The 27,067-nt window shown below is 40.1% G+C and overlaps 1 protein-coding gene across 2 annotated transcripts in view; it reads right to left on the bottom strand.

Annotated features, from left to right (window-relative positions):
* Positions 1 to 27,067, bottom strand: part of PTPN14 (protein tyrosine phosphatase non-receptor type 14) — a 121,208-nt gene that overhangs the window by 33,544 nt on the left and 60,597 nt on the right. For both annotated transcript variants that reach the window (XM_065835118.2, XM_065835117.2), the window contains 5 exons: positions 9,999 to 10,096; positions 7,706 to 7,773; positions 4,308 to 4,378; positions 2,524 to 2,611; positions 6 to 94 (listed from right to left, as the gene is read on the bottom strand). In XM_065835118.2, coding sequence (XP_065691190.1) covers positions 6 to 94; positions 2,524 to 2,611; positions 4,308 to 4,378; positions 7,706 to 7,773; positions 9,999 to 10,096 — 414 coding nt within the window. The remainder of the gene's footprint in view (positions 1 to 5; positions 95 to 2,523; positions 2,612 to 4,307; positions 4,379 to 7,705; positions 7,774 to 9,998; positions 10,097 to 27,067) is intronic.

Below are 27,067 nucleotides of genomic sequence, written 5' to 3'. Positions count from 1 at the left end.
TTTACCTATAAATCACAGTTGTCCTTCCAATTCTGTTTTTTATGAAGATCCCCATGAAGAAAATACCGAGTTGTATGTCATTTCCATGATTATCCTGCAGAGATAGGATATACATTTAGTTTAATAATGAAACTGGCCAGTATGTGCACATGAAAGCCTGCTGAACTACCAAACTGAAGCCCTTCCTCAGGAAGAATGCAGGTCTAACCCTTGACTAATCTATATTTTGCTGCTTGATCGGACTCTGATTTTCATTATTCCAAAGTAGTTAGCACTGGATTAATTCTGTTGGTTAGTGAGAACAGCCAAAGGCTAAATGAGCCCAAGGTTCTCCTCTATCAACCACCACTCACTCCACAAACTGGCATTTGTTGTACAATACCCCACACTCCCTGTCATTGTGATTATAGCTACCTAGAGCCCATGTGACTACCAAGAGCAGTAGTCTTCTTTCACATTCACAGCATTTCTCCAGGCACCTGTTAAAACACGTCGAGATTTCAGAAAACCACACCTGGAGATGGAATCCCTCTCAAAAGCTATACCCTTCACAGTTCCTCCTTTTCAGTGCTCTGTGTAGAAGTTCACAGCCACGTCACTCTACAAAGTATCTCTATCTCTATACAGATACATCCACCACTGTTTTTCAATTATTGAGTTAAATACTCATCTGCATGCACCACAATGTCCACTGTTTTTGAGTTGTTTTTCAGAAGTTCTGCTGGTTTTGTGCCTACCCATGTCTCCTTGCAGGCTCCTGTTTGAAAACCATCCACTCCTGTTCCATTTTGCAATCAGCTGTTTTCTTAAAAATGCATTTTATTTTTTGTTACAAAAGCTTAATGCTGTTGACAAAGAGTGTTTTCCTACTTTTATAAACAAAAGCAACTCCCTCTCAGCTGCATATATATTGATTCACACTTTAAAGTGGTAAATAAAAACCACACTAACACAAAGAGCGTGGTTAAAAAGAACTGCTAGAAGAAAGAATTTGAGAGAAGTTAATGCACTACACATGAGCAAATTCTAGAAACCACCAGGCGTCCCTGCATTTCAATAGATCAGATTAGAGCTGCCCTCCTGGCCCCCACTGTGCTTCATCTCCAGAAGGCAACAATGGAGTATCTGCACCTGTTTCTAACTACTAAGTGTTAGGCCTGTTGCAAACAACTGATGGATGCCAATTTTCAAGCCCCAGCCCAGGCACTGATTCTCAGTGCTGCATACACTGGCATTCTTCCCCATATACTGCCTGTCAGCAGAGGTCCTACAGCTGACAGTCTCCAGTTTAGTCTGATTAGAGGACCACACATTCCTCTGCCTTGTCCCAGAGGAAGCTTTAGAAAGCAAAAAGACTGGGGAAATGTATGTATTTGTACACATATATGTGTGTGTACACATGCAAATATCTATACAGAAAGAAAGAGAAACATATTTCTAATAATATTTTCTAAAAGGAACAAAAGAGAAATCTTTCATTTTTCCTTTTGAATGGAATTCTATTTATCTGCAAGGCTAGCATGCTGCTCTTTGATAGAAAGGCAACATCTTCCTGCAATTTTGCAGAGCACTCTGTCTGCTATTCACACTTATCTTACTGACATGAAGTAATATTGAATAACAATTCCAAAATAGAAATCCTTTGCAGCAGCATTAATCTGAATTAATCTGAGAAAATATTGATTTCATTCTTCGACAATACACATTCCATAATTTGTGTTGTTGGATAAGGTTTGTCTGCCCGTCATCTCTTCCCCTTCAGGCCAATTTTGAGACTGGTCAAAGGATCAATCTTGACTTAATCAGAAAGTTTGTTTGTTTGGTGTGGGATTTTGTTTGTTCATTTTGTTTTTAACTTCCAAGTCAACTTTAACTAGCAGAAAAACTGCCAGCAGCCCACCAGTTACAGTGCCTGGGTTGGTTAGCAAAGGGAAATGGGTCACATTGTTAACAGCTGTTCTCACTTTCTCAGCACAACTTTATGGTGGCACATGCTCCATCAGGCCAAGCAGACCACCCATGGCAGAAGGGTGCTTCCAGCAAAGGGAAAGTGAGTACAAAGGCAAAATAAACCTTGAAACCTCCTCTCAATTTTAAATGTGTGGAGGACACATAAGAAACTAGGGGAAAGGTAAAGTTAAGAATTGGTAAATAGCAACTTAAAAAGATGTGAACAGGACTTACCCTCCTAACCAAGAGCAGAGCTGAGGTTCATTTGCCTCAGCCACTCTCCCTCAGACAGAACTCAAAGCAAGGAGCATCTCTGCTTCCCAAGTGAGCAGGCCCCAGCACATGGCAACCTCTCCCATGAAAAGGATTTTTGTAGAAGAAAACTAACACGAGAGACCTAAGATACCCTCATGCTGCAATGTCCAAACTACCAGCAGTCATTTCACCCTCCAGAACAGCGAAACAAGTCCTGCCTCTTTTGGACAAGCACAACTTGCATGTGTTCCAAAGGTCGCTGCAGACTCCTGCATCGTTTGGGTCAGAGGTTCTTTTGTAACACACACACTAACATACCTTCACAGGGAAAATTTCTTGTCCAAACCCATCAAGGCGTTCCACTTCATTGATGTACATTAGCTCAGCTTCTGCTGCTGTCATGCCACTGCAATTAGAGTAATAAAATGCAGCAAATGTTCAATATTATACGCGCACAAAAAATACTAGTGAAAAAAAGGAGATGCTGCCTAGAGATGCACAACACAAAACTAACTTTCAACATCAGGATTGTAATCAGCAAGGGGAGGAATTTTACTAAATGTTGCTAAGTTAAGGTACAAAGCACAGTTCAAATTGCAGGAAGAACAAACTGAACTGATCATATTACTCAGTTTCTTCCGTACACATCAAATATTTTCCAGGCTTTATTAAAACATCGGGCCACTGCATCACGTTGTGTCTAGTTCTGGATGACCGATCTGAGCCATAGTGGTCCTAATCTGCATAAATATTATACAAATCCACTGAAGTTGCTTAAAATGACTTAAAAGGGAAGACCTACATTTTCATGTTGGCTGTTCAAAACCACAGGCACAAAATCAAAAGTTGAGCAGGTTCTCTTTCATAATAGAGAACAAACCACCTGAAAACTTTTACACACGTGTCGACACATGCTGCTGTCACAGCTCAGGAATTCAGACAGATTTCAGCTCTCAGAAGCAGGTCAGAATAGATTGCAGGTTGCTCCAAAAGAAGGTCACTATTAATGTTTCTCCTCTTTGCTCCTCCATACCACAGCTTACAAACAGAAATATAGGAACGAGACAAATACTTGGGAGAAGGAGGTAGGGAAAGGAGGTGGAACGTGATCTACCTTCTGAAGTGAGGATAACTATTTGTTCTTTTTGTTGCGGAAAGAGAACTAATAAGGGCAACAGGGGAGAGAAATCTTTTAAGTCTGTGAGTTAACCAAGATCACACAAGCAGCCCATGGCAGAGAGCGGACAGAGCCAGGCCTGTTCGTGGCCAGTTTGGAAGCCAAGCCTTTGGTTGCATCAAAGGCCCAAGCTTGCACTGACACTCAGACCGAGAATGGCCTTAGACCCAGAGACTGGTATTTGCACCTTTACAACAGTTTTCTGTCATATAATGGGGAGTGCTACACCCTTCACACAATATTCCTATTGCGTGTCATGTAATAAAGCTTTAAATGCAAATTCATAATATAACACAAAAGATTATTTCCAATGGCGCATAGGCACTGCCATTTTTCTAAGAAGAGCACTCTGGAAATTTGAATATTTACACCACCAAAACACCCACATACCACAAAAGAAGCCTGCTGACAAAGAAGGGATTGGTACCTGACGCACTAACAAATACACTCTTAGCTCATTAACTAGTAACAGCATATTGTATCTTTTCCACAACTAGACTTAGAATCCAACTTCTATTATTTTAATTTCCATTACATTCAGAGCGTGTGTATCCCCCCTATCTCTTGAATGAGATCACCCTCTGATCACCCGATCCAGTCGGGATCTTTCAGCATCAAGATTCGAATGAAACCAAGAAGAGAAAGGAGTCTACTACATAGCACAAATAACGTTACACATGCTCATTAATCCTTATGGTGCAAATGTTCATTTCTTTAGGATTAAGTTCCTCAGCCACTTTGTGTTCACAATAGGCAGATAATCTTTTTTAACACACTAATTAAAAATCCAGTGAGACGCAGTGTAATAGTAACATGATGATAAGCTAGTTTACCCCTGCCAGAAAAGCATGGGGAGGAAGGGAAGTCCTAGGAGGATGCTGAGAATAGCAAAAAAATAATCCAAACCTTAACATGTCAAGCTCACCTGTGAGTTCGGTGCTCCTGAGCAACCTTTTGAGTCAATTCCTCCAAGACAGCTTCATCCTGGCTCCAATTCTGTAAAACACATGAAGTAGCATTGAAAACGAGTCACCCAGAGATGACAAAATGAAAGATGGGAATTATGATGGCAGATATTTCAGGACTGATTCACAGAATCATAGAATGTTAGGGATTGGAAAGGACCTCAAAAGATCATCCAGTCCAATGCCCCCGCCAGAGCAGGAACACTTAGATAAGGCTACACAACAATGTGTCCAGGTGGGTTTTGAATGTCACCAGAGTAGGATACTCCACAGTTCCCCTGCGCAGCCTGTTCCAGTGCTCTGTTACCCTTACTGAGAAGAAGTTTCTTCTCGTATTCAAGTGGAACCTCTTGTGTTCCAGTTTGAACCCATTACCCCTTATCCTATTATTGGTTGTCACCAAGAAGAACCTGGCTCCGTCCTTGTGACACTCACCCTTTATATATTTGTAAACATTAATAAGGTCACCCCTCAGTCTCCTCCACGCTAAAGAGACCCAGCTCCCTCAGCCTTTCCTCATATGGGAGATGCTCCAGAACTGGACACAATATTCCAGATGCAGTCTCACCAGAGTAGAGGGGAAGGAGAACCTCTCTCGACCTGATTCCTGCTCATGCTTTTCCAGGTAGTTATAGAGAGGGAACTTATCACACACTGCACTGAAAATTCAGAGCACGGGATGCTGAAAATGCGCAAGGAGAACACAAGGGTCTGGGTTCCAGGGTGTTTTTTTGTTTGTGTGGTTTTGCTTTGTTTTGTTTGTTTGGTTGTTTGGTGGTTTTTTTTGAGGAGAGTAGAAAGATACTGTTAAAAATAGGGATAAAGTGCCTATTATTCCAAAATATGGCACAGAGTACATGATACAGATAAGGGATCTTTTCTTAGGTAAGGACCAAACAGGTCTTTAAAAACACTTGGAAGCCTACATATTAATATTTTAAACCAGCCCAAAATACTGCATAGACTATGAAAAATGAAGTCATGGTTATTTTCTGTCTTGTAACCTACAGGTACTCCATTCACCATGTCAAAAAAGGATTGAAAGTTTTGCTACTTCTTCCAATATGTAATAAAATGTACTTTATGCTTGCAACACATTTCTGAGCAGAAACTTATCTTCTGCAAATTTAATAATGTGTAGTAGAAACAATTCTGACATAATTGGGAGCAAGTTAATAAAGGTAGCCTGCCCATAAATTTGGGGAGGGGAGGGCAAAGGAAGCTGAAAAACCTTTCTTGCAAAACCTCAAAGTTTTTATTTTTATTTTAAAAAGCCCTAAGGCTACATGTACTGTACTTAAATACACTGCCTGGTTCTTGCTCAATGGGGCCCTCCCTCTGATATTTGCTTCTGCCACAAAAAAATGTGAAAGTGGTAGCGTGCTAATGAAAAATGGCATGGTACATGCCTATGCACAGCTACACACCTGTGGGGTGTACTGTGTACATAACTTGGGTCTTTTCCCTGCTGAAGAAATGCCATTTGACACACACTGCAGCCTCACAAGATCAAACAGTACAAATGTAGCTGTTCCTCCTTCATCCACCAGCTCACTTCACTAATGAATTTACAGCAACATTCTCGTTGGAGGCTCTTTCTATGCCCGAGATTCACTCAAGTCCTCCCACTTGCTCCAGGACTAGTTTTTTTATCCGAAGCACTTAGCAACCGTCACTGAACTTGCAGTGAAATATTTACTATTACGTTATCCACTCCTCCCCAGAAGAGCAAAGACATGTAGTTAAAGAAAAATAGTTTACAAAAATAGTTGATTTAAGAGTAGGTTTCTAAAGACTGTAGGAAGCAGATACTTTGGTGATTTTATTCAAGTAGCATGGATGAAAGGCAAGATACCACAGAGGGGCACACACAAAACAGAAGAGCTCACCGCACCACCATGCAGGCAGCTCACTCAAAAACAGGTTCTAGGACATGGGGCCAAACTGCTGAACCACACAGAAATTAACCACCTGAAAGCTCATCTACAGGCTTAAATCCTCCCCTAGGTTTTTTTCTGAATAGAAAAATAATATCAGTATGTTGAAAGAACTTCACGGAAGTTCAGTAATTTACAAAGTGAGAGCTTGATGACACATTTCTGTTTACACTTGCAGCTGCCTTCTTTCCTGCTTAGGCTATCATACATGACTTCATAAGCCATCAGCTATACACAAGCTCATCAATTACTTATCAATAGATAAAGGTGACTGACCAAAGAAAAAACCTGCACCATCGGTCAGGCTAATGGAAGCTTCTTAGTGAAAGGTCAATACTGAAGCCACACTCTTAACTATACAAGGTATATTTAGATCTCTATGCATTCATCAATTCTCCTTCTTCCTGCTGACTCCTTTTTTTCAGATGATTTTGAACTCTGTCTAGTAGCTCAAAATTGCACTTTTGATTCAAGACACTGTACAGCTGTCACCTTTTTGGACTTGAGAAGGGACTATCTGCTGCAGTTCCTGTACAAAGAGCGCCAGTAAATGGGACAAAATGCTTCTGGAAGTGCCTTTCTCAAGCCTTCAGATTACAGTGAGATGAATCCCTCTACCTCTCCACTAAGTGCAGGGGGAAACCAGATGCCTGAACTTCCAGGCAGCTACACTCTGGGCATGGCAACCCCACCTCACTTCCAAATTTCTTTTCCCGGTTAGAAAGAATTCCAAGATCTTTTACATTTTATGAAGCTTACACTTGAGACTTGTGCTGATGGACTTGTTCATCTAAGTTAAAGCCAGCCTTAACTTCAGCAGACTTTTTTTTTCTCTCTGATCCACCCTCCTGGAGAAGATTGGTATTTGTCACCAGTTTCTAACATAATTAGTGACCTAAAATGCTTCCATCAGCATTCAAATTATTTTCTAGTTTCCAGTGTAAATTTCAAACAAATTTATAGCATAGTCCCTGGAGAACATTTTGAGAAGTCCCCATTTATGCTTCACTCCAGTGTAATAGTTGATACAAATTCTCTTGAGGTGATTTGTCCTGTAAAACAACATTTACTTCATCAGCAGCCCTCATACCCCCTTGTTATTCTGTGTTACTAATACTGCAGTACTGCTAATATAGACCTTTTTAAGTAGTTGTAAACTCTTTTGATTCGAAGAAGTATATTTCTTTTGTTGACACTTACTCCTAGTGGAAGCTTAACAGGAACTGAAAAAGGGCTGCATTTTCATAGTGCATATTCGTTTGGATACAACCAAGTACATTGCAGGTTTTGAGGAGCAAAGTTCATCTTCACTATTCATAGTTCAGCGCTGGTGCTTTTTACTCTGCTATCAAGAAAGCCATCTCTGAGGCATGGAGAAATTATTCATAGAAGACCACAAAAGAGGTGGATTAGGAACTCACCATAGGGAACAAGACATATTCTCGGAGGAAGTCATGAGATTCAAACTGATTATAGTCTCCAAAATCCGCTGGAAAAAAAACAACACAATTACTCCTTTTAGCAATTTCCACACATGTTAAGACCACACTCAACCTTCGCACAGATGCTTAATTTCAAGTGGGCGAGTTCTCTCTAAAGCCACAACCCAGCACAAAGATTTCTGCTTGTACTTCAGCTTTTAACATGGAGGTCTGAAAATAATAGTGTTATTACTAGAGATCAAATAACAGCCAACAAGTAATTTCTCTCTTTTGATCCGTAATATTACGACCATTTGCAATGCTTAACCATCAGGAGTGCAGGAGTTTCTTTTTCTGTAACCTTCCTGAACTAATAATACCACCCTCTCACATGGCTGGGATTGCTCAGCCTCTCTAAAAACAGTGCACACTTTGGCTTCTCCAACGTTTCCAACCCTGAATATTACCCTACCTCCGCTACAATTCTACACAATTGTACATAAGATGCTTAATTTTACAGCCTAGGAGGCTAAAATTCACTAGCCAATCCTATTAAAAATGGTCAACAACCAACACGGTTTTGGGTGGGGGTGGGAAGGTCTTATCCTTCTGCAGCCAATACAGCAGTACAGGCGCTGTGCAGGTTTAACTGACTGGCCCACACTTTTCTACTCGCTTTTCTACTTCTTCTACATCTCTAAGAGGCAATCGTCTCCATGCTCATGTTCGCTCCTATGTCAATCTGAGGATTCTTGTCTCAATGTCCTTGAAACCGCAGAGTTTTGAAAATGCTTTCTAAAGGCTAAACTACGTTTAAAAAAAACCCAACAAAACAAAGCCTATACTTATCTATCTGTTAAATACACAACAGCTTATATCAAAAGAATATCTTGCCAGGAGGTCTTTATTTTATATTAATTGAACTGGATCAAACGCCATCTACAAGATACTCATATTATAGAAGTTGGAAATTCCCACCATAAATCATACTAGCTAAACATTCTTTCAAAGCTTCTAGACAATTTCACATATTGCAGGATGCCAAAAACGCAGTTTCATTTTGTTTTCACCTCAGAGTTATGTTGTAACATAAACAGAAAGAAATCAAAATGGACATGAAACAGAGTCTGTATGTTTAAAAGAAATAAGTATTTCAAATATATTCGTTTGTATCACATGCAAAGGACAAAGGGAGTAATAAAAGGTCAGGAATAAAGCAAACAAGATTAGGTGTGGCATTCTGATGCAATGGTCTTTGAAATAAAATAGATCATATAGAAAATTCAGAATAAAAGTGATTACTTCAAACTGCTCACAAAGACTGACTCACTCTCAAAGTTAGCAAAAAGCTTCAAAAACACAGGACCAGTGAAACATTATCTATTGAGCCCTAACTCACACAATGGAAAAACTTAATTTACTTAAATTCAGTATGGAATCCTATACACATATTTTCCATATTAATAAAACATTTCAAGCTTTGAGAGGAAACATTTTTTTCTTTAATTTTTGACCAAGAAATAAGACACTAAAATAGAATTTCTACTGCCCTAAGGAGGATCATCTTAGCATTACTCCTCCACTGAACCTTTACTTTTCAAGAATCAGATCTTCATGTTTGCAATTTATATATATACTTCCCAATTCCCTTTCCTCAGAGGACATGCCCAGAACATGATTGCTGAAATTCTGCTTTAGATTCTAATAGTCAGTCACAGAGAAAGTGAAACATACTTTTCCAAATAGAGGGCTTCCTCATCTGCCCATATACATTATGTGACTCCTACTTTTGTTGATGTCCTTAGGAGGCTCAGAATAAAAATCATATCATAAGAAGTAGTTTATTATTAATTTATAACTCATATAACAATTATGGTCATGTGTTCTTTCATACTTCAGATAGCACTATACAGCAAAACGAGTTCTTAATTAAAGGCAAAATTAAAGCTGCTGCTATGCTCTTTGATGTAATTGCATTTCAAACCAGAGAACGTGAATCAAACTCATTACTGCAAAGTGCTCCATGGTTGGGGTTGGGAGAACTGGAGTTTTGTTCAGATGCACTAAAACAGACGTTAGAAATAGGGAAGTTGAACACTGTGATGTGGTTCCTCATTCCCTCCCTGAGGGTGTGAGTGTTTTGTCATGGACAGTCCACCTATGGACTTTTAAATCAATAGAAAACCCAGGTGTTGTGAGCAGGGGTCTCATTAGGCCTTAGTGCCTAGTCAACATATAGAACAAACGAAAATAAACAAAGTTGGAAAAGGGTCATCAGGTCACATCATCTTACCTTGCACTGCCAAGCCAGCTAGTCGAATTCCCTGCTCCAATGAAAAAAGTAATCGGCCATCGAGAACATTCTTTTTCACTTGCAGGTAATACAGATATCTACAAACAAAACAGGAGCACAACTTAGAATATCTGTATGTTTATACATTTTCTACAGAAGACTGCGAAAACAGGAAAAACTCAGCACAAACAGGTCAGGCTGTTAAAGAGCAGTCCATGCCTGGCTTCACAAGTTCCACATTACCAAAACATATCAATGTGATCCCTACATGTGCAATGCTTACAGGTGGATGAAAAGGAAAATAAGAAGTTCTAACTTGTGTTCCCTGGACTACATAGAAGAGGGGCATCGGTTGGGATTACTTTCTCCATAAAATTTGTAGAGGTTACTGAAGACTGTGCAATCACCAATACAAAAAGAGGCTCTTCCATATTTCTTCTGTCATTTTTTTGCTCCAGTGTCACCATTTTGATAGAACAAACAGAATTTTAGCAATATACTTCAGCCTGCTGACATAACTTTAACTGTGGCCCATATAGAAGTTTTTTAAATCGGCATCTCTCATCTGTAAGGATGACTTAGACACCCAAATCAAGCAAAACCAGCTTCTAATGTCAGTCACTTGCTGACCTGCAGTAGCTAATCACAAGTTTTAACCACAGTGACAGAAATCTCACACATTTCACCTTACATTTACCATTGATTAGATGATGTCAAACAAGAAGCTTTCCACAAAAAGTTTAACAAGTCACTATCCCCATCTGTGCATCCCTCTCATCCCCCGAACTGGACCAGCCCCACAGCAGAGCTGGCCAAAGCAGCAGAGATGTGTCCCAGTCCCTCTGGTGCATCAGGTTGAAGTCCAGTGGAGACACCTTCATTAATAGGCCACACCTTTCTATTCTGCAGGCACCAACGCATGTTCCCTTGAGCTACCTGTGTGGCACAGGCAGTAAAACCAGGTGGGGGCAAGACAGGCAGCTGAAGAAATTACAGCCACAACTGCAAGGACACCAGATCTGCCACTGATGTGCCAACAAAATACAGCTGAGTTACAGCAATGTAACGATCTCACGTCCATCAGCTTAAACTTTTGGTGCAGACATATGTAACCTGTCCCAACCGAGACTAAACACAATTCCTTCTCAGCCAACATGCAACAACTCATCAGGTCTGAGCCCAAAGGCAGAGGTGCTGCCATGGCCCACGTGCATGCTCAGCCTCAGGCACCCAACCCCCAGACCTGCTGAGAGTAGTGATGGGTGACCCATGTTAGGAAATCCCCAAAACCAACAAAGGGGTTTCCCAGGCTGTGGCCAGACATGGTGGGTCTAGCTGCAGCTGAACCAGGTTAGGAGGTCACTGCTCCCTTCAGCTGCGTGCCTGTTCAGCCCCCTAACACAAAGGGCGTCCTCTCAAAATGACGTGGACTTAAAAAATAACTGCTAAACCAAGTTAGAAAGAAATGGTACACCAGTGTGCTAGCCAATCTCAGAGACTGCAACCTCTGCAAGGCAGACAGCAAAGAGCAATCAGAAAGAGTGGGGGCAGTAAACTCCTAACCGGACTTGGCTGCAGCCAGCACACCACATCTGACCTTACCTTTGAACCTTTGGGAATAGCAAAGAAACTGTTCTGGTCGTGTTTCAACAATTTCAGACACGTGTGCGTGTGTGCAAGTCACCTCCCCAGCACCAATGCAATTAACCCTTCCTTCTCGGGAAGGAGAACGACTGGAACTCATGTCACAGGGACTGCAATGCCATAACTATACCTGAAAATGTTATCATTTAATTCTGCGCGGAGGCATCAGAAAAAAACCTCCATGCCTCAAAATCCGCATAACCCAAAGCCATGCTTTGAGGGCTATTAATGAAATGCAGCATTTTACATTTTTCTTCAATTAACTCTTCCATGAGCGATGTGAGATGCAGTAAGCTGCCACTAGACAGCACCAACGCTCTGAGCAGACCCGCACTCCTAAGGCAGCAGCCGGGTGTTTGGAGGCTACGGGCACTGCAGGGCACAGAAATCCTCTCAGAGGAGGCCTGTGCACATATTCTTCACATCTGACAAATTCCCTTCAGAGTCCACAGTTTTTACATGCACATAAAAGGTAACTGTTGTGTTACTGGTTTTAGGCTTCCTCTTCCCCTCTCTCCTCTACAGAATGCAGAAGAACATTTTCAAACAGGAAAAATATAATCTCATTTAAAATGCTTATATTTGGCTTTCACACAGCCTAATGAAGATTAAAACCTCAGGGGATTTTGAAATTTCATGGAGGCAGCATAAAAAGCATACAGCTTCTCAGCTTGAGCCCTGTGCTTCAGTCCCAGGTTTCACACTTGCTGGGTCCAAGAGACAAATCAGCTTGTTTCCACTTCTTTGCAATCACTAAATCCCAATTGTGAAAATACACACACTTTCATACAAGCTTGACATAAGCTGCTTTATCAAGTACACACGAGAGCAAGTGTTTGCTGAATCTGGTCTTCAAGACCTGTAATCCTGAAAGGCGGCTGTTTATGTCAATGCTACATATGCATGCATGAGTTACACATTCTAGTCTAAAATTCACATCTGTTGTAAAGTAATAGCTATTGTTAAAACAAACACAAAGTTAAGAGACTATATGAAAGTCAAAACAATGTAAAATTTTATAGTGAGATCTTAGCTCTATAGAAGCTGGCCAGCCATGATTTCAACCACAGTACCCACAAAACTACAGATAAACCACAGAAATTATTATTTAGGTAAGCATCATCAAAAATACTATGACAATGCAGTCACCGTAGTATCAAATATTACGATCAAGACTTTCAAAAGAAACACTGATGTGGGGCTTTAGTTGCAATTGTAGTTGCCAATACTTTAGAAAAATTGTTTTAAGACAGCAGACAGCACCCACTTTATGAGAAAGATGCCCATTTACAGGTGTTTCACCCTCACTGTCAGAGACAGGTCACTTTTAAAAATCTTCATAGGAATATTCTACTATATTATGGTACAGTATTGCATTCACTAACACTGCAGCAGAATGAAAGTTCAGGATGTTTTATATGTTGCAGAGTGACATGCAGTAAGAGTTTAAAAGACACATATAATTAGCTCTCTGACATTAACTAGTGCATCCATCAGGCAAAACCTCATGGAGAAAGTTGTCACCTTTCACAGGCAAACGCAGTGAAAAGCAATGACCTGCTATGGCTCTGACACCTTTTTCAATGGAAGTGCCAAGAAAAACCGAAGACTGAGGCAGAAACCTCTGGTCTGTACCAGCTTCGTCTTTACCCCTGGAGTGACAGTGACACGGGTCACCCACCTCAGGTGTCCCCTGACATCTCCCTGCATTGTGGTCACATGAGGTAGGAACTGGGACATCTCCTTTCACAAGGCATGAACTGGAGTGGCTAATTCCACTGCCAAGGAAGAGGAGGAGCACACCCTGGAGGAAGCTCTGCTAGAAGGCTCTAATAGCCCTACAAGCCACAGATTCATGTGCTGCAAAACTGTGGTCAGGCTCTCTGCCCAGCCAACGGAGAGGAGAAATTGGCCCATATTCTGTTAAGGATTTGAGGCTCCTCCATCTGAAATTACATTAAATGCTATTATTATGTCACTATGCTAGCTGAGACGGCTCTTTGTTCGCTTGGATTGCAAAAGTATATCTATAATTTGAGGGAAATGAAACATTTTAGAAATGATTCAGCTATAGATTTGCTGAGGAAAGCTGTTCCAGAACAGCAGATCAAACCATGCATTTCCTAAGCTGCCTATTAGGTGGTCTAGTTGGGAAAGTGTATGGAAACTGAAAAAAAAGAGAAGTCCACCACCTGCACCCCCAAATAATACAAGGCAAGAAATTAAAAATTAAGACTGACAAAACTTTCATCACAGAGCCATTCTGGCATATTAGGGGTGTGCAGGGCACAAGAAACACCACCATAGCCAAGTGGGCAGAGAGATGAAATCTCTCACCTTTGATGCTCATTTTGGGTTGAACATTTTTAGCAGAGCCATTGTGTATTCAATGTAATAAAGGCTACTATAGTTTGCCAGCCTGTAGCTAATTCCAAGGGGAATGGGAGTGGACAAGTCTGAACAAAGCCATAATTATAAGGATATCATTTCCCACAACTCTATTTAGCCAACACAGAAACATTAAAAGTATATTTGCATCTATTGCACCAAAAAGCATACTTTTAAATGAAGTAAATAAGCTGCAATTGGACAAATATGAGACATCTGAACTCCAGAATCAACATCTGCATCTTAGCAATCCATACTATATCAGCAGGAAAAAACAAACCAAACCAAACCACCCAAATCGCATTAGTAAGTAGGAGATAAGGGTACTTGTTTAAAATTTAATTGCAACACTCAGATTCAGACTCAGCTACTCCTGTGTAAATGTAAAGAAACTCCATTTGCCCACACAATTCTTCATAGACCTCCCAAGATCAGGATTCTAATTTGTTGTCCTGTCACTTCAAAAAAGAATGCGGGTGTTTGTATAGTGCCACCGAATTCATTGTACCCTTCCACCACCACTGTTCATCTGATGTATAAGCTCTGTTGCTGTTTTATACATGCTGAAAATAACTCAATTAATTTTACATATTTCTGTTCTCTTCAACAACCAATGTCTCAGATACCACAAGCCATGCAGAACCTGGCCTGATCAATATTGAAAGTGAGATTAAAGGATGGTTTACAAAAATAAGAATATAGGTTAGTTTTCCAGAGTAATTGTACTGGTGCATTCCATCTTCATGATCTTCCCATTAGTGAATTCCAAGAAGAACCACAAGGCAAATATTTCATTAATAATTATTCAATATTATCAGACCCAGTAGCCTTAGTAATGAACAGCATCCAACCTGCTAGGCAATGTACAAGAACAGAACAAAAAGTGCTTATTGCCCCAGGGATTTACAGTCTAAACATATATTTCCTATGCATACACAGATCTACATGTTTATACAAACAGGTGATAGGATAGGGATAATAAGGACTAATATTCTTCGAATGCTGTACTGTGATCAGTCTGGATTTTTGTTATTTTCCGTAGTTTTACTTTCCTTCACTGCACATCAGAGACAGGAAGGGTTTGGAATATACACATTATCTGTAGTGCAGCAGGAAACGCTTTAATTTTTTCTCTTTTCTTTTTTTTTTTTTTTTTCTTTTTATTCAGTCCTTGTGTTTTTCTGGGTATTTCAAGCCAGTATGAATAAATGCATTACACTTTCAATACTAATAAATATTTACCTTGAGTGTATTTGGAAATACACAAAGCTCTACAAAACACATATTAGTTACCCAAGAGGTACAATTCCTTTAAAATCGTTTCTAATGATGCAATTACCGGCATGACTAGCTTTTTTATAACTCATTAGGTACCTTATTGGCATCAAGCCTATCTATTGGATAGCTTCACAGCTATGTAGTTTAACTTCTCCGGAGGAAAACTCCTTTACTGCCTCATATCTCCAAAATAAGAAGTCTTTAAGACCTAAAGGAGTAACAGATTGGCCCACAAGTGGTTTAACTCAAGACCTTCAGCTCCTTTCCAGCTTCAAAAAAAAAAAAAAAATTGCAATTAGAGTACAGTATCATCTTCTAAAATTAGAAACACAATAAAAGTCTCATTGAATCATAACATTCCGACTCGGCTCGTTTGGGTTTATGTTAGTACAGTATTATACTTCTGAGCAGACACACTGCAATGTAAGTTTATGCAATAATCTGCCCACAGGGAAGCAGTTTCTCCAGAATAGAGGCCTTTTATCATTTACTGAAATTATTTTAAGCATTAGCTTTGATATTGATGTGTCTGTTGTTCACCTCACACTTTAAAATCTGCTGTGATCTTGGCTTTGATAATATTTAGCTACAGGATTCCACAGAAACCTATTTTTTATTTTAAACATGGGGCCTTTCATTTTTTCTCAGTCTTCAAGTTAAACAAGCCAATGATTCAGCTATTCAACGGGCAATCAAAGGAATTAATTGAGAATGACAAAAAGGGGTTTATTTATTTATTTATTACATATTTGAGACAATAATAATAATAATAATAATAATACTTAACACTTACTGGTTGTTTTTCTGATAAAAACTTAATTTAAATAGTATTAATGATCATTAGCCTAATTTTATAAATAGAGTATCTGAGGTACACAACTGGTGGAGTCACTTATGTAAACTTTGGCAGGAAACCATGGCAGATTTGGGAGATCCAAGCTTTGTTCCCAAGCCTCAATCCAGAGTACTACTTACTGAATGCTGCTTATTTCATGTGGGTCACCCAACATAACTGCAACAAAACTGATTGCAAACTCGGGCTGGTTTTATACGGCAAGAAAGAAAGGCAGGCAGAGAAGACCAGTCTTTTCAGATATGATGTTCAGCATATTGGCAAGGATGGTGTTATGACTTCTGGGCCTGAGCATGCTGAAACACATTTTAGATGCAAGGCTTCAATCAGCACATCTTAATCTAAAGGCACTTTAGAAAAAGAGGTACATACATTGATGATGTCATTGTCAGCAACGCAGTGCTAAGGCCTTGTCTTTGCTGTTGTAAAAAAACGTAGATGATGTTGATAAACAGAACATCTCCAGCTCACTCCTCTGGAATTTCATCAGCTTCCCTCCCAGCGAAAGTCTGATGTTTCACAGTAGTAGACAATAGCCATTTATCTGGGATTTGCGGTAGAATATAAAAAGCAATGGCTGTGCTTCCACTACTAAAGGGTAATATTTTTGGAAGGGTATTATTGAGAACAAGTCTACCACACCCTGTCACAGACCTTCAGAAAGACCAACAGACTTGCCAGAAAAAAAAGACAAGGAAGGAGACGAAAGAGCCTTTGTCACACACGCAGGAGAAAATTCCTTCAGAAGCTCAAACTGTCAATGCCAATAGTGAAAACACAGTCATAACAGTTTGTAGGGTAGGGACTGCTTGATCATAACAACCTTGTAAGGTAGGTCATGGTTAGCTTCAGGTAACTGAGAAATGAGGTTGCTCAAAAGCAGCATCCAGCTGTCTGCATCCTGATTTCCTCCAGCAGCCGGATGGAAAACATGACTGAAACTAAAACTAAAATAAATTAAATACATGGAAAGATTTGTGTCATTCCTGTTCCCCTTCCTCATGAGAGAGAACAATGCTGGGTTAGCATCATTTTCACATATTGGACAGTAAAAGGAGGACAGATCAAAACCCAGTTCATATCACCTACTTCTACATTGTCCAATATCTCTCTTTAAAAGCAACGGTTTATAGCCAAACGGGAGGAATGGGGATTTGGCTAAAACAGGCTATTTTCACAATGATGGTCACTTTCCATTTGTTTTGATATGCAACTTGTGAGCATAAGGGCAAATGATACAGAGTCTGGGGGGCAGGCTTGCTGTAGGCGCTGCAATGGGCACACAGTGAAAGGTAAGTCACCACCTCAGACCAGTGAGATTCCTACCAAAGGCCAAAGTCTTCCAAGGTTAAGGTCCAGCTACACAGTCAACTCCTGGCTAAAGCTACTAGAACAGGAAAACCTTTGAGCACCTAAAAACAGTCTGATCAGAATTTTGCACGGATTAGTTGTTGTTTACCGCCTCTATTTCTTCAGTTTACTACTGAAACGTCATTCTTTTGCACGCATTCTCCAAAAGATAGTCTACTAAAATTTCAGATCTCCACTTCCACCAATTCTTTACACAGCTGGCAGAAGATTTCAAATGCAAATGCCAAGTATGAATGTTTAAGGAGCAACAAGCTTTCTTTTCTGGCATCAGTCAATGAAGTCAAATTTCTGCAGCAAAACCAAGCATTCAAAAAATAGAAGAACATACATTTTGAAAGTGGACATGGGACTGTTTAGGAAGGCAACACATGCTTTATAATCTTTCACACATAAGCACCTGCTTCCATTATAGCCTGTTATCAAAGTGTTGTGAGTCTTTGGAGCCCAGTGTTAAATGAATGGCTGGGGAAACCCTTCGCAGTGAGACACAAGATACCAGCATCACACTCGATGTTCTTGTTGGCAGCAAAATACTGAGCTTGGACTGTAAAGAAGTGCTCTGTGAGTGTTTTTCTCTACCTGCCATTTCTGATGTGCCACAAGCACAGACACGCAGCCGGGCCTTGTTGTGGCCTGCAGACGTGACACAAGCCTTCCAAAACATGCACTCCTTCCCCGAGAGGCTTAGCCAGCAGATGCAGCCTTACCAGGTCCACCAATTTCTCAGCATTAAAAAAGGAACCCCCCAACCACAACAATTCCATCCTCTGTACTTGTACTTTTTATTAAGAGTGTATTGTACTTTTCGGATACTCCAAGTTCAAATAAACCCACAAAGTTAAACCTTAAATGAAAAGGCCAGTAATGGCATGCTTTAGCAAGAAAGGAAGGCATGCCACAACCTGATCCTGATTTTCTGCCCCTGAACTCTTGAATTAATTATAACAAATTACAGGGAGCCCCAATACAATTTATAAGCACCATAAACTCCCTAACAACCACCTATAATTTTATCAGAGTTAATCCAAATACCTAAGGAATTATACAGGACAAAACTCCAGCGTGCCTTTTAGAGTTAAAAAATGGTGGAAGCCATATTCTCTTGTCTTCCAAGCACTCTCTCTCAGCAAAGGCTACGTTTGGTCTCTGCAAGCTGGAGTCCAGCAAAGCCAGGCCCTGGGGACACCACCATAACATTCATTCTTATAAAGGCTGGAATGGGATTGCAAAAGTAAAGCAAAACAATCAAAACCATATAATGTGAATAAATTTGTATTTTAGTGTTTTCAGCTGAAAAATGACACTCGGTGCAAGAATAAATACTACATTGAAATACTAGACTAAAACATTTGGGAGTGAAGAGTTTGTTAGCCTCACATCTTTGAAAAAAGCCACTTATCCATCTGGTTTAGGTTTTAAGGACACGCTAAAAGTTTTACTGTCCAACATGGCAGTCCTATTGACTTTAGACTACTCACACAGTTAAGCTTAAATACATGCTCAACTATGTGCTCCTGTCTCCTGAACTGAGCAAAACACTTCCATTTGGCTACAGTAATCCGAAGGTTACAACATAGGAGACTTTATTTTTTCTTATTAACTTCCCTTTTTTTTTTTTGACATTTTTTAAATTAAAAAAAAGTAGAACTGAGTCAGGTAGGTGGCACTGCAGCAATGCCACATACTGCTTTTCATACACAGATCTTAAATGCTGTAGAGGAAGATTGCTATTCTCATACTCCCACCCTATCGCCAAAAACAACAACAACAAAAAATCACAGGGAGAAAATAGGGGCCTGAGGCAAGATGCAACTCCCATAATGGTGGTAATGCTGGACCTAAACTCAGATCACCTCTTCATCAGTAAGGTCCACAGGTCAAATGGATATCAAAGTCTATGAGAAAAATCTCGCTTGCTAAACTCCCTTCAGCTTTTTTGTGCAACCTGCCAGAAAAAATATCTGTACTCAACTGGGGTTTTTTTTGAGTGGAAACCCACAGAACTGCTGTCTCCACCTTCACCTTCCTACTAACATGGTCTCCCCATTCCCACGTAGGGTCCTCAGGAGCTCCAACTACATATAGGCTCAATAACATAGCATGCAACCTGCATGTAATTTCCCACTTAACTAGTCACATCCTCAACACATCAGGTCCCACACACAGAGCAACTCCCACTCCCAAATCCTTAAATGGTATAAAAAGTAATGGTAGCTGTGAAGATCTATTCTCACAAAGATGCAAAATCGCAAAGATGAGCCATGGCTATGTATGCTGAAGACTACTAAACCTTAGAGAGAAGAGGAGCACAAGAAACGCTGTTGATCTTTCCTGCTTTGGAAGTAGGAAATTATTTCAGCAAAAATGAGATTAGACCCCCGAAAGTTAATAATACCTTAGATTTACTTCCTTTACTCATATGCGTTGACTCAGTTCAAAATATGCTGCTCCCTCCCCTGAAAAGAAAACACAGCTAACCTTCAAGCTGTCTTCACTGTGGGAAAAGGTGGTTTAAGTTACATATGGAAGCAATATGAGTCAACAGTTTGAAAATTCTCCTGGTAGCCAGCCAGGTTAATGGCCGAGCAGGTTAGAATATCATGCTAAAAAAATGTGGAGAGTTAACTAGAACATATGTATACTCTAGCTCATACTATGCAACACTGAAAATAAACAGATAACTCTTTTTAAAAATTAGGCTAAGTTCAGGTGTAACTCTATTCTTTGGACACAAAACAAAGAGTTTGGATTGCCCCATCCTCCCCGCCCTCCATTATGCCAGTTGGAGTAATAAAACATATTGTATACACCCCATAAACCTTGTCTCATTTTTCAGTATATATTTTAAATATTCTCCTTCAGCAGAGCTCTAAACTCTAGCGTGTCTTAAGTCCACCAGCCTTTTCTGGTTAAATGTACTGCTGTGCACTGATGCAAAAGTTGAATAGAGTGAACACGTATACCAGTGAACAACTGGTATGCATATGTAAGCATCCAGAAGCACATCACAAAATTATTGGTTTGTGGGTGTGTAGCAGCATGCAAGTGTATTCAGGTGTTACTTTATTCATAGAGCAAGTGAACACGTTCAAACGTACAGAATGTGTACTTAATTTGAACTTTAAAAAAATAAATGGATGCTACAGTAGTCTGCATTGAAACCTTGTTAATGATTTTATGGAACTCATTAAAAAAATCATAGAAAAAGAAAATCAGTAAAACTTTAGGTAGTATCCCAACCTCACATAACGAACACCCAAGAAAACTCAATTGATTTTGTGGAATTTTACCTTGTAGGGAATTAAATCCAGTCCATTCACTACTTACTTTTACAGTAATCTATCCTGGTAATAAGAAAACACGGACTGAAATGTGACACAATGAAGTTGCCAGCTATCTGTAGGCCATCAGTACAATAGCTCATATTCCTGTGAAAAGATTGTTGAAGCACCTACATGAGCACTCGATGCCAGCAGAAAACAGGATAATTCAGGTTGTTTCCACCTCCTGAAGAGCTTGGTGACCCTTGTGTTTTCACAGGAAAACAGTCACCCCACAGATCAGTAAATCATGCAATAAAACCATGGCCCAGGAAGTTCTAACGTCCCAGTGAATGCAACCCTGCAAAAGTGAACACAGCTCTGATAACAACGGGATGTTGCCAGAGAAATATGTGAATCAGTGCCCTGTTCGGTGGGTAAAGTAGATCCATTTCGTGAAATGAATAATTATTCTTTGTAAAAGCTTCAAAAACAGCTGAAGATATCAAGTGTAAAAGCAGCTGCCAAAGATAAAAACAGTGAACCAGTAAACATCTCACTGCACAGGAATCTGCCATCTTCCGACACTGAGATTTCTGCCAAATTCTTGTTGAGATTTTCAGCTGCATAAGGGCCTCCACACAAATGCTTCTTTTAAACACACTCAGAGATTTCAAGACTGTACTGACATCCAATTGCAGCTCCTTTAGCTTTATACCCTGCCAGCAAGGCAAAAAATATCAAAGGTATTCAGCTCCCTGAAAAAGGGTATGCTTAGAACCAGTATTAGTGGTTTGTGTCTCAGCTATATGAGAAGGGAAAAAGTGTGCTCCAGCCTGCAGTGCAGTCATCAAAATTTAATTGAAGATTGGCAGTGCTACTGTAACCAAGATTTCCACTGCCTATTGAATTCTTGAAATTTAAAAAGCAGTTACAAACCCTAATCAAAAAGCACAGGTCTGTTTGCTCACAGATTGCTGCTACTGGTTTGACCCTCTTTCTGATGTTGTAGTCAAATTTCAGACATCTGGGAGCAGTGAGCCACAGTTCCCTTTTCACAACATGCAGCAGAAAAGAGAGGATGAATCACCTGCAGAAAATGAGGCGTGATGGAGGAATCCCGAATCATGCTGTGAAAATGCCCGTTTCTTCTCACAGATTACACAGGAAGCCGACAGCAACCTTCGTTCTTGAGGCTTCATCAGGAGGAACTACATGACTGAGGTAAGATCAGTCTGTGCCACCAAGACTTGGAGCAGTATACCCCACAGTCATCTGCACTTCCCTAAGGAGAAACTGCTAGTCATTGCTACTGCATCCCATGGGAATACAAACAAAGGAATACGAGCCCCAATCCAGGTAACATATTCATCTGTCAAAAAATAGTGCCTTCAGCTACACCGTGAGACAAGTCAGAAGCAGCATAGCAATCTGTGAGGTACACCATGATATTCTCTGTGTGCACAGGGCTCCCTAATGAATGGGCAACCTCATTTCTGCAATGAGATACATTGCTACAACACCTTAAGGGCAAAAAAAGGCCATCAAGCACTTCACAGTAGTCTAAATAACAAAGGCAGTGAGCAGCACTGTTCATAGATTAGAAGAGGAGTGATCCTTTTCATCTTTCATTTGAGGAGATGCATAAACACTCATGGGCACTTCTGTGATTCAAACAGCTAGGGATGACAAATGTTTTCTGTTTTTCCACTTTTCTTATCCCATAAACCAAAAAAATGAAGAGAACTTTCCCCCTGCCTCCCAGGGAAAGAAAAATCATGCCATGACAATAACCTTCTCTATAGCCATTATACTAAAATGTCACAGAAAAAGAAGAGAGCAGACATCTATTCAGTAATTTTCAGAATAACTCTCAAATTCCTCACTGTTAGCACAAGTCAGAAATCAGAAACAGATATTTGCTGAAATAATTCACTCCTTTCTTCTTGACAAATAGATTCATAAACAGGCACAAAGCCTCTTCCAAAAAAAGCTTTGCTTAATAAGACCCTAATGTAAAAGGTCAGAACCAAGCTCTGAAAAGCTGGGCAGAGCCCTGGTAAGTCAATTGCAAGTGAAATGGATGATAAACTGTTCCTCTTCCATAAGCAACCAAGCCCCATTTGGTCTTTATTTTGAAACTGTCTCATTTTATGCAAATGTTCTTTCTAGTTTATGGCCAACAAGAGTTTATTTTCTCTTTCTTCTCCTCAATTAAGGAAGTGAAATGAAACAGTTCTAGTACCAGCATGTCACTTGTGTGATACTAGAACACCATAGGCTTGTTTATTTTCATAAAAGTGTATTAAAATATGGGCTATTTTTAGGGTAGTAAATTACTTCTTGCATTTCTTCCACGCTGCTAGAAACCAGGTCTTCTGCTCTGGGTAATCTACCAGTTCAGAGGGATGCCTGTGTATACAACATTTGTGGCAACACACCCACAAAACTGAACTGCATCCACTATCATACCAAGGGCTTGCAGACCCTAAATATTCTTACCTGTGGTTGATGCCAATGGGAGAAATTACTAACACCACCTAGCAGCTCAGAATCAGGCCCTTTGATGAAGTTTGAGAACACTGGCAACACTGAAAAGACAATGTAACAGATACCCTGAAATGCTGACACTTTCCTATCACAGAGTAGCATTCCCATTTGAAAATATTGTCCCTACGAATTTTTAAGAGTCATAACGGTTGCACAGCAAAGCCAATGAACTACGTTCCTCCTGCCTCTGCTGCTGTTTGATTTTTTTTTAAGGTACAAGAAAACCTCTACAACTGCTTTAATCTCTTCTCAGTGCTCTTCTTGATACCAGTAGTGACTGAAACAAAGAGAAAATAATTTTTTTAAAAAGTACCTTAGCCTTAAAGTAGTTTACTCTTGGCATGTGTACACTAAGACAAAAAGAGCTACTTCGCCCCCAAATTTAGTGACAGTTAATTTAGTTCAATTTATCCTTTCTCTTCATGTAATGCAGAATGTCATGAAGTCTGAATGAAAGGAACAATTCTGCCTTATGGGAGACAAAAAAGTCCCTCTACTTGCTCTTAGTTGTGTCTGTCTGGTTTAAAAAGACAGCACTGCACTAACAACCTTCAGGGAACAAAATCCATCAAGACTGATCCTGTTGTGAGTCATTTCAACAGCTGCTACAGCAGAAGCTTCTTCACTGAGTTTACAGAAACCTCCTGACCGAAGCTCAGCCTTTGCTTCAGAGAGGAGGCAAGGAAGGCGGCAGGGAACCCCCTGTCCATCGCGGCGATGGCAGCGTGCTCCCATCCATCAGGAAACATTAGACATGAACTTCAAATCTACAGAACATTATTTCTGTTTATAAATGAAAATGAAATAAAATAGAGTTCGTTTTTTGTTTGGCATTTTGTATCTCTACATCCTGTCCTAAGCCTGACAGCCCCCACCTGGCTGAAGGTTTCTTGTATGCTCTTCAAGTATGAATGGATTTAGCTGGGCCATATTGTTAAATATGACTTCGGGCAAATCCTCCAGCTGTGAAAGCAGAAGCATCCATATGCTCACCCTTTTGCCTTGAGACAGTCTGCAGTTCAAAGAAAGCACGATGCTGTTCTCCACTTCAGTTTGCTGTTTTCATGATTGCCAATCACAGCAAGATTTAAAATCAGTTTTCAGTATTATTTAAGATAGCCTGCTACAAATGCAAAACAAGAACAGGGGGACATGTTCAGGTCATACAAGCAGACTTGCAACTGATTTTCCATGAACACACATGCACAAAATGGGTACTGTTACCAATACAGCTACAGGTATGCAACCGTATGTGTGTGTGGCACTGGGAAATCTAACATGGGAAAGCCAAGGGCCCAGAGGGACAGGATTTAAATAGAACTGATGCCCCAGGTTATCCCAGTGTTTATCAACACATAACACAAGTGTTTATCACCAACAGCGGTGAGGACAGCTTCCTCCCAGGCTGAGAAACAAAAAGCGGTAGGTGTGACTCATCCAAACACACAGTTTCATACACAAAGCAAGCTCTTCACGGATAAAAAGAGAAGGCCAGGTCTCCAGCCTCAGCACCGTTTCAACTCTCAGATATCACAGAATAAACATACTGGCCACTCAAAAGGTTTTTGTTTCCTTGCAGAGACAGATGCTTCTCCTAAATCAGAATCTGGTTAGACCTCCAAAGCAAGTTTCAAAATGCTTTATTTATTTCCTATTCTTTAAGGGTCGTAAAATGCCTAGGTTCAAACAGTCCCAATGGAACTTCAGCTCTTCTTTCTGGAATTAAGATTCAATCCTGACGGTCCTATGCAATTCAAGACACAATTTTAAGATGGTGGTTTGCAGTCATGTCCTAATCATAACCAGTTGCTTCCTCTAGTGACCAGTGACAGGACACAAGGAAATGGCATGAAGCTGTTTCAGGGGAGGTTTAGGTTGGACATTAGGAAAAAGTTCGTCACTGAGAGTGTGGTCACTCACAGGAACAGGGTCTCCAGGGAAGTGGTCACGGCACCAAGCCTGACAGAGTTCAAGGAGCCTCTGGACAAAGCTTTTAGTCATATGATTAAGTTTTTAGGTAGTCCTGCAAGGAGCAGGGAGTTAGACTCAATGATCCTTATGGGTCCCTTCCAACTTGAGATATTCTACAATTCCTCCTCTATCTTGCTGCACAAACTTACATTTTCTGTCTCCCTCTGCACTTCTGAAATGGGTGCACAATTAACCCACTCTTATCTCTGAAGTTTCATGCGCCATCAATCAATCTCCCTCAAAGCCATGCTGTAACTGAAGAATGACACTTTTTTATGTGGTAAAGCTAGGTGTTCTTTTTCCTTCTGGTTTTTCAAAGTTATAGAGTACTTGTAACCACGCCTCTCATGCTTTTATTCCCTTGTTTTATGAACCTACTTTGAGTTTTGTTTTGAACACCTAAAAAAAACCCAGACAGAAATTCATATCGTTACCTCCTTTTAAGAGCTGCAAAGTTTAAGGAAAATCTTTACATACTCAATAAAAATCACAAGCACAGACAATAAAATTGTTACATCATTCTACCCAGGTGCAGAATTTTTCCAGAAAAATCTGAAGCATTTCTGGTTCCCAACTATGGTAAAATCCATCCACATTCCTCACTCCCCAAGCAGGAGTCATCAAGAGCTGCTCAGCGTTCAATGCAAGCTCAGGCCACCCAACCAATGCACAGGTTCAGCAAGTGTCTCCAACAGCACATGTGCCCAGGTGGACAGAAGAAGACGACACAAAGTGCCTTTTTGCAACTGCAAATGCCCCCACCAGCATGACTGGCATGGAAGGATTCAAGCTGGTATAGCTAAGATGAGAGAGGAAGCTCTGGCACTGCATGTAAACCGTGTATCGTTATGATAAGAGAAGAGCAGAAACTAAGAATGTAACCTTTGCTGCCATTTAAAAGGGTCCAATATGGAAGTCTATAGTACTCCAGAAGTATCTGTTCTACTAAAATTGAACACACAAAGAGTTCCCATCAGCAAAGCAATATGTAAGAACACATCACTAAGACCCAGAACATAACATAAGTATTATTTCCTCATGATCAGATGTAAATGTGATACTACCTAATACCAAGACACTCCTCTTACAACACTGCTGACCATTCACAGCCACTGCCTTTAAAACACACTAAGGCAAGAATGCAGGCTGAAGTATCCAACACTGTATTTATACTTATGCAACACTATTTTTTAGAATTGCTACATATGTACTGCCCAACCACACACATGAAAACACATTTGCTTTCTGGTCTAAAAGCACAGTATAATGTAATAGATTAGATCTAAGCGTCAACAGTTTCTTAAAATATCTGGCACAAAGAGCTCAGCTTTCAATAACCAGCACACAGAGAACAAGCTCTCCATTCACTGAAGAAAGTCAGCTGGGAGAAGGGTTTGCCCTCCTCAGCAAATTATTTTATAAACAGGGAATTAATGTTGAATCTTAGGTCTGCCTTGAAGGAGTTCTTATTTCTAAGTCAAAGTTTAAACATCCACTAAAATACACATCCAAAAAGAACCAACTCAAGAACGTTACTGAAAAGCAAACGCATACATTATAATAGTATGAACACAAGAATACCCAAGCAAATACTGCACATTATTTGTTGTTGCTGTCCTCTGAAAACAACATTAAAGCTAATTAAGTTTTAGCTTGTTTACAAGGCAGGCTACAAGCCCAATGTGTGTTTTTTATCCTGCAGTAGTCAGTAATATTAAAAAAAGACTAATAATTAAAACAAAACAATAAAATCA

The sequence above is a fragment of the Patagioenas fasciata genome, chromosome 3, assembly GCF_037038585.1.
Source record: "Patagioenas fasciata isolate bPatFas1 chromosome 3, bPatFas1.hap1, whole genome shotgun sequence".
In the NCBI taxonomy this organism is placed as follows: Eukaryota; Metazoa; Chordata; class Aves; order Columbiformes; family Columbidae; genus Patagioenas; species Patagioenas fasciata.
This window is presented reverse-complemented; position numbering and strand designations above follow the sequence as displayed.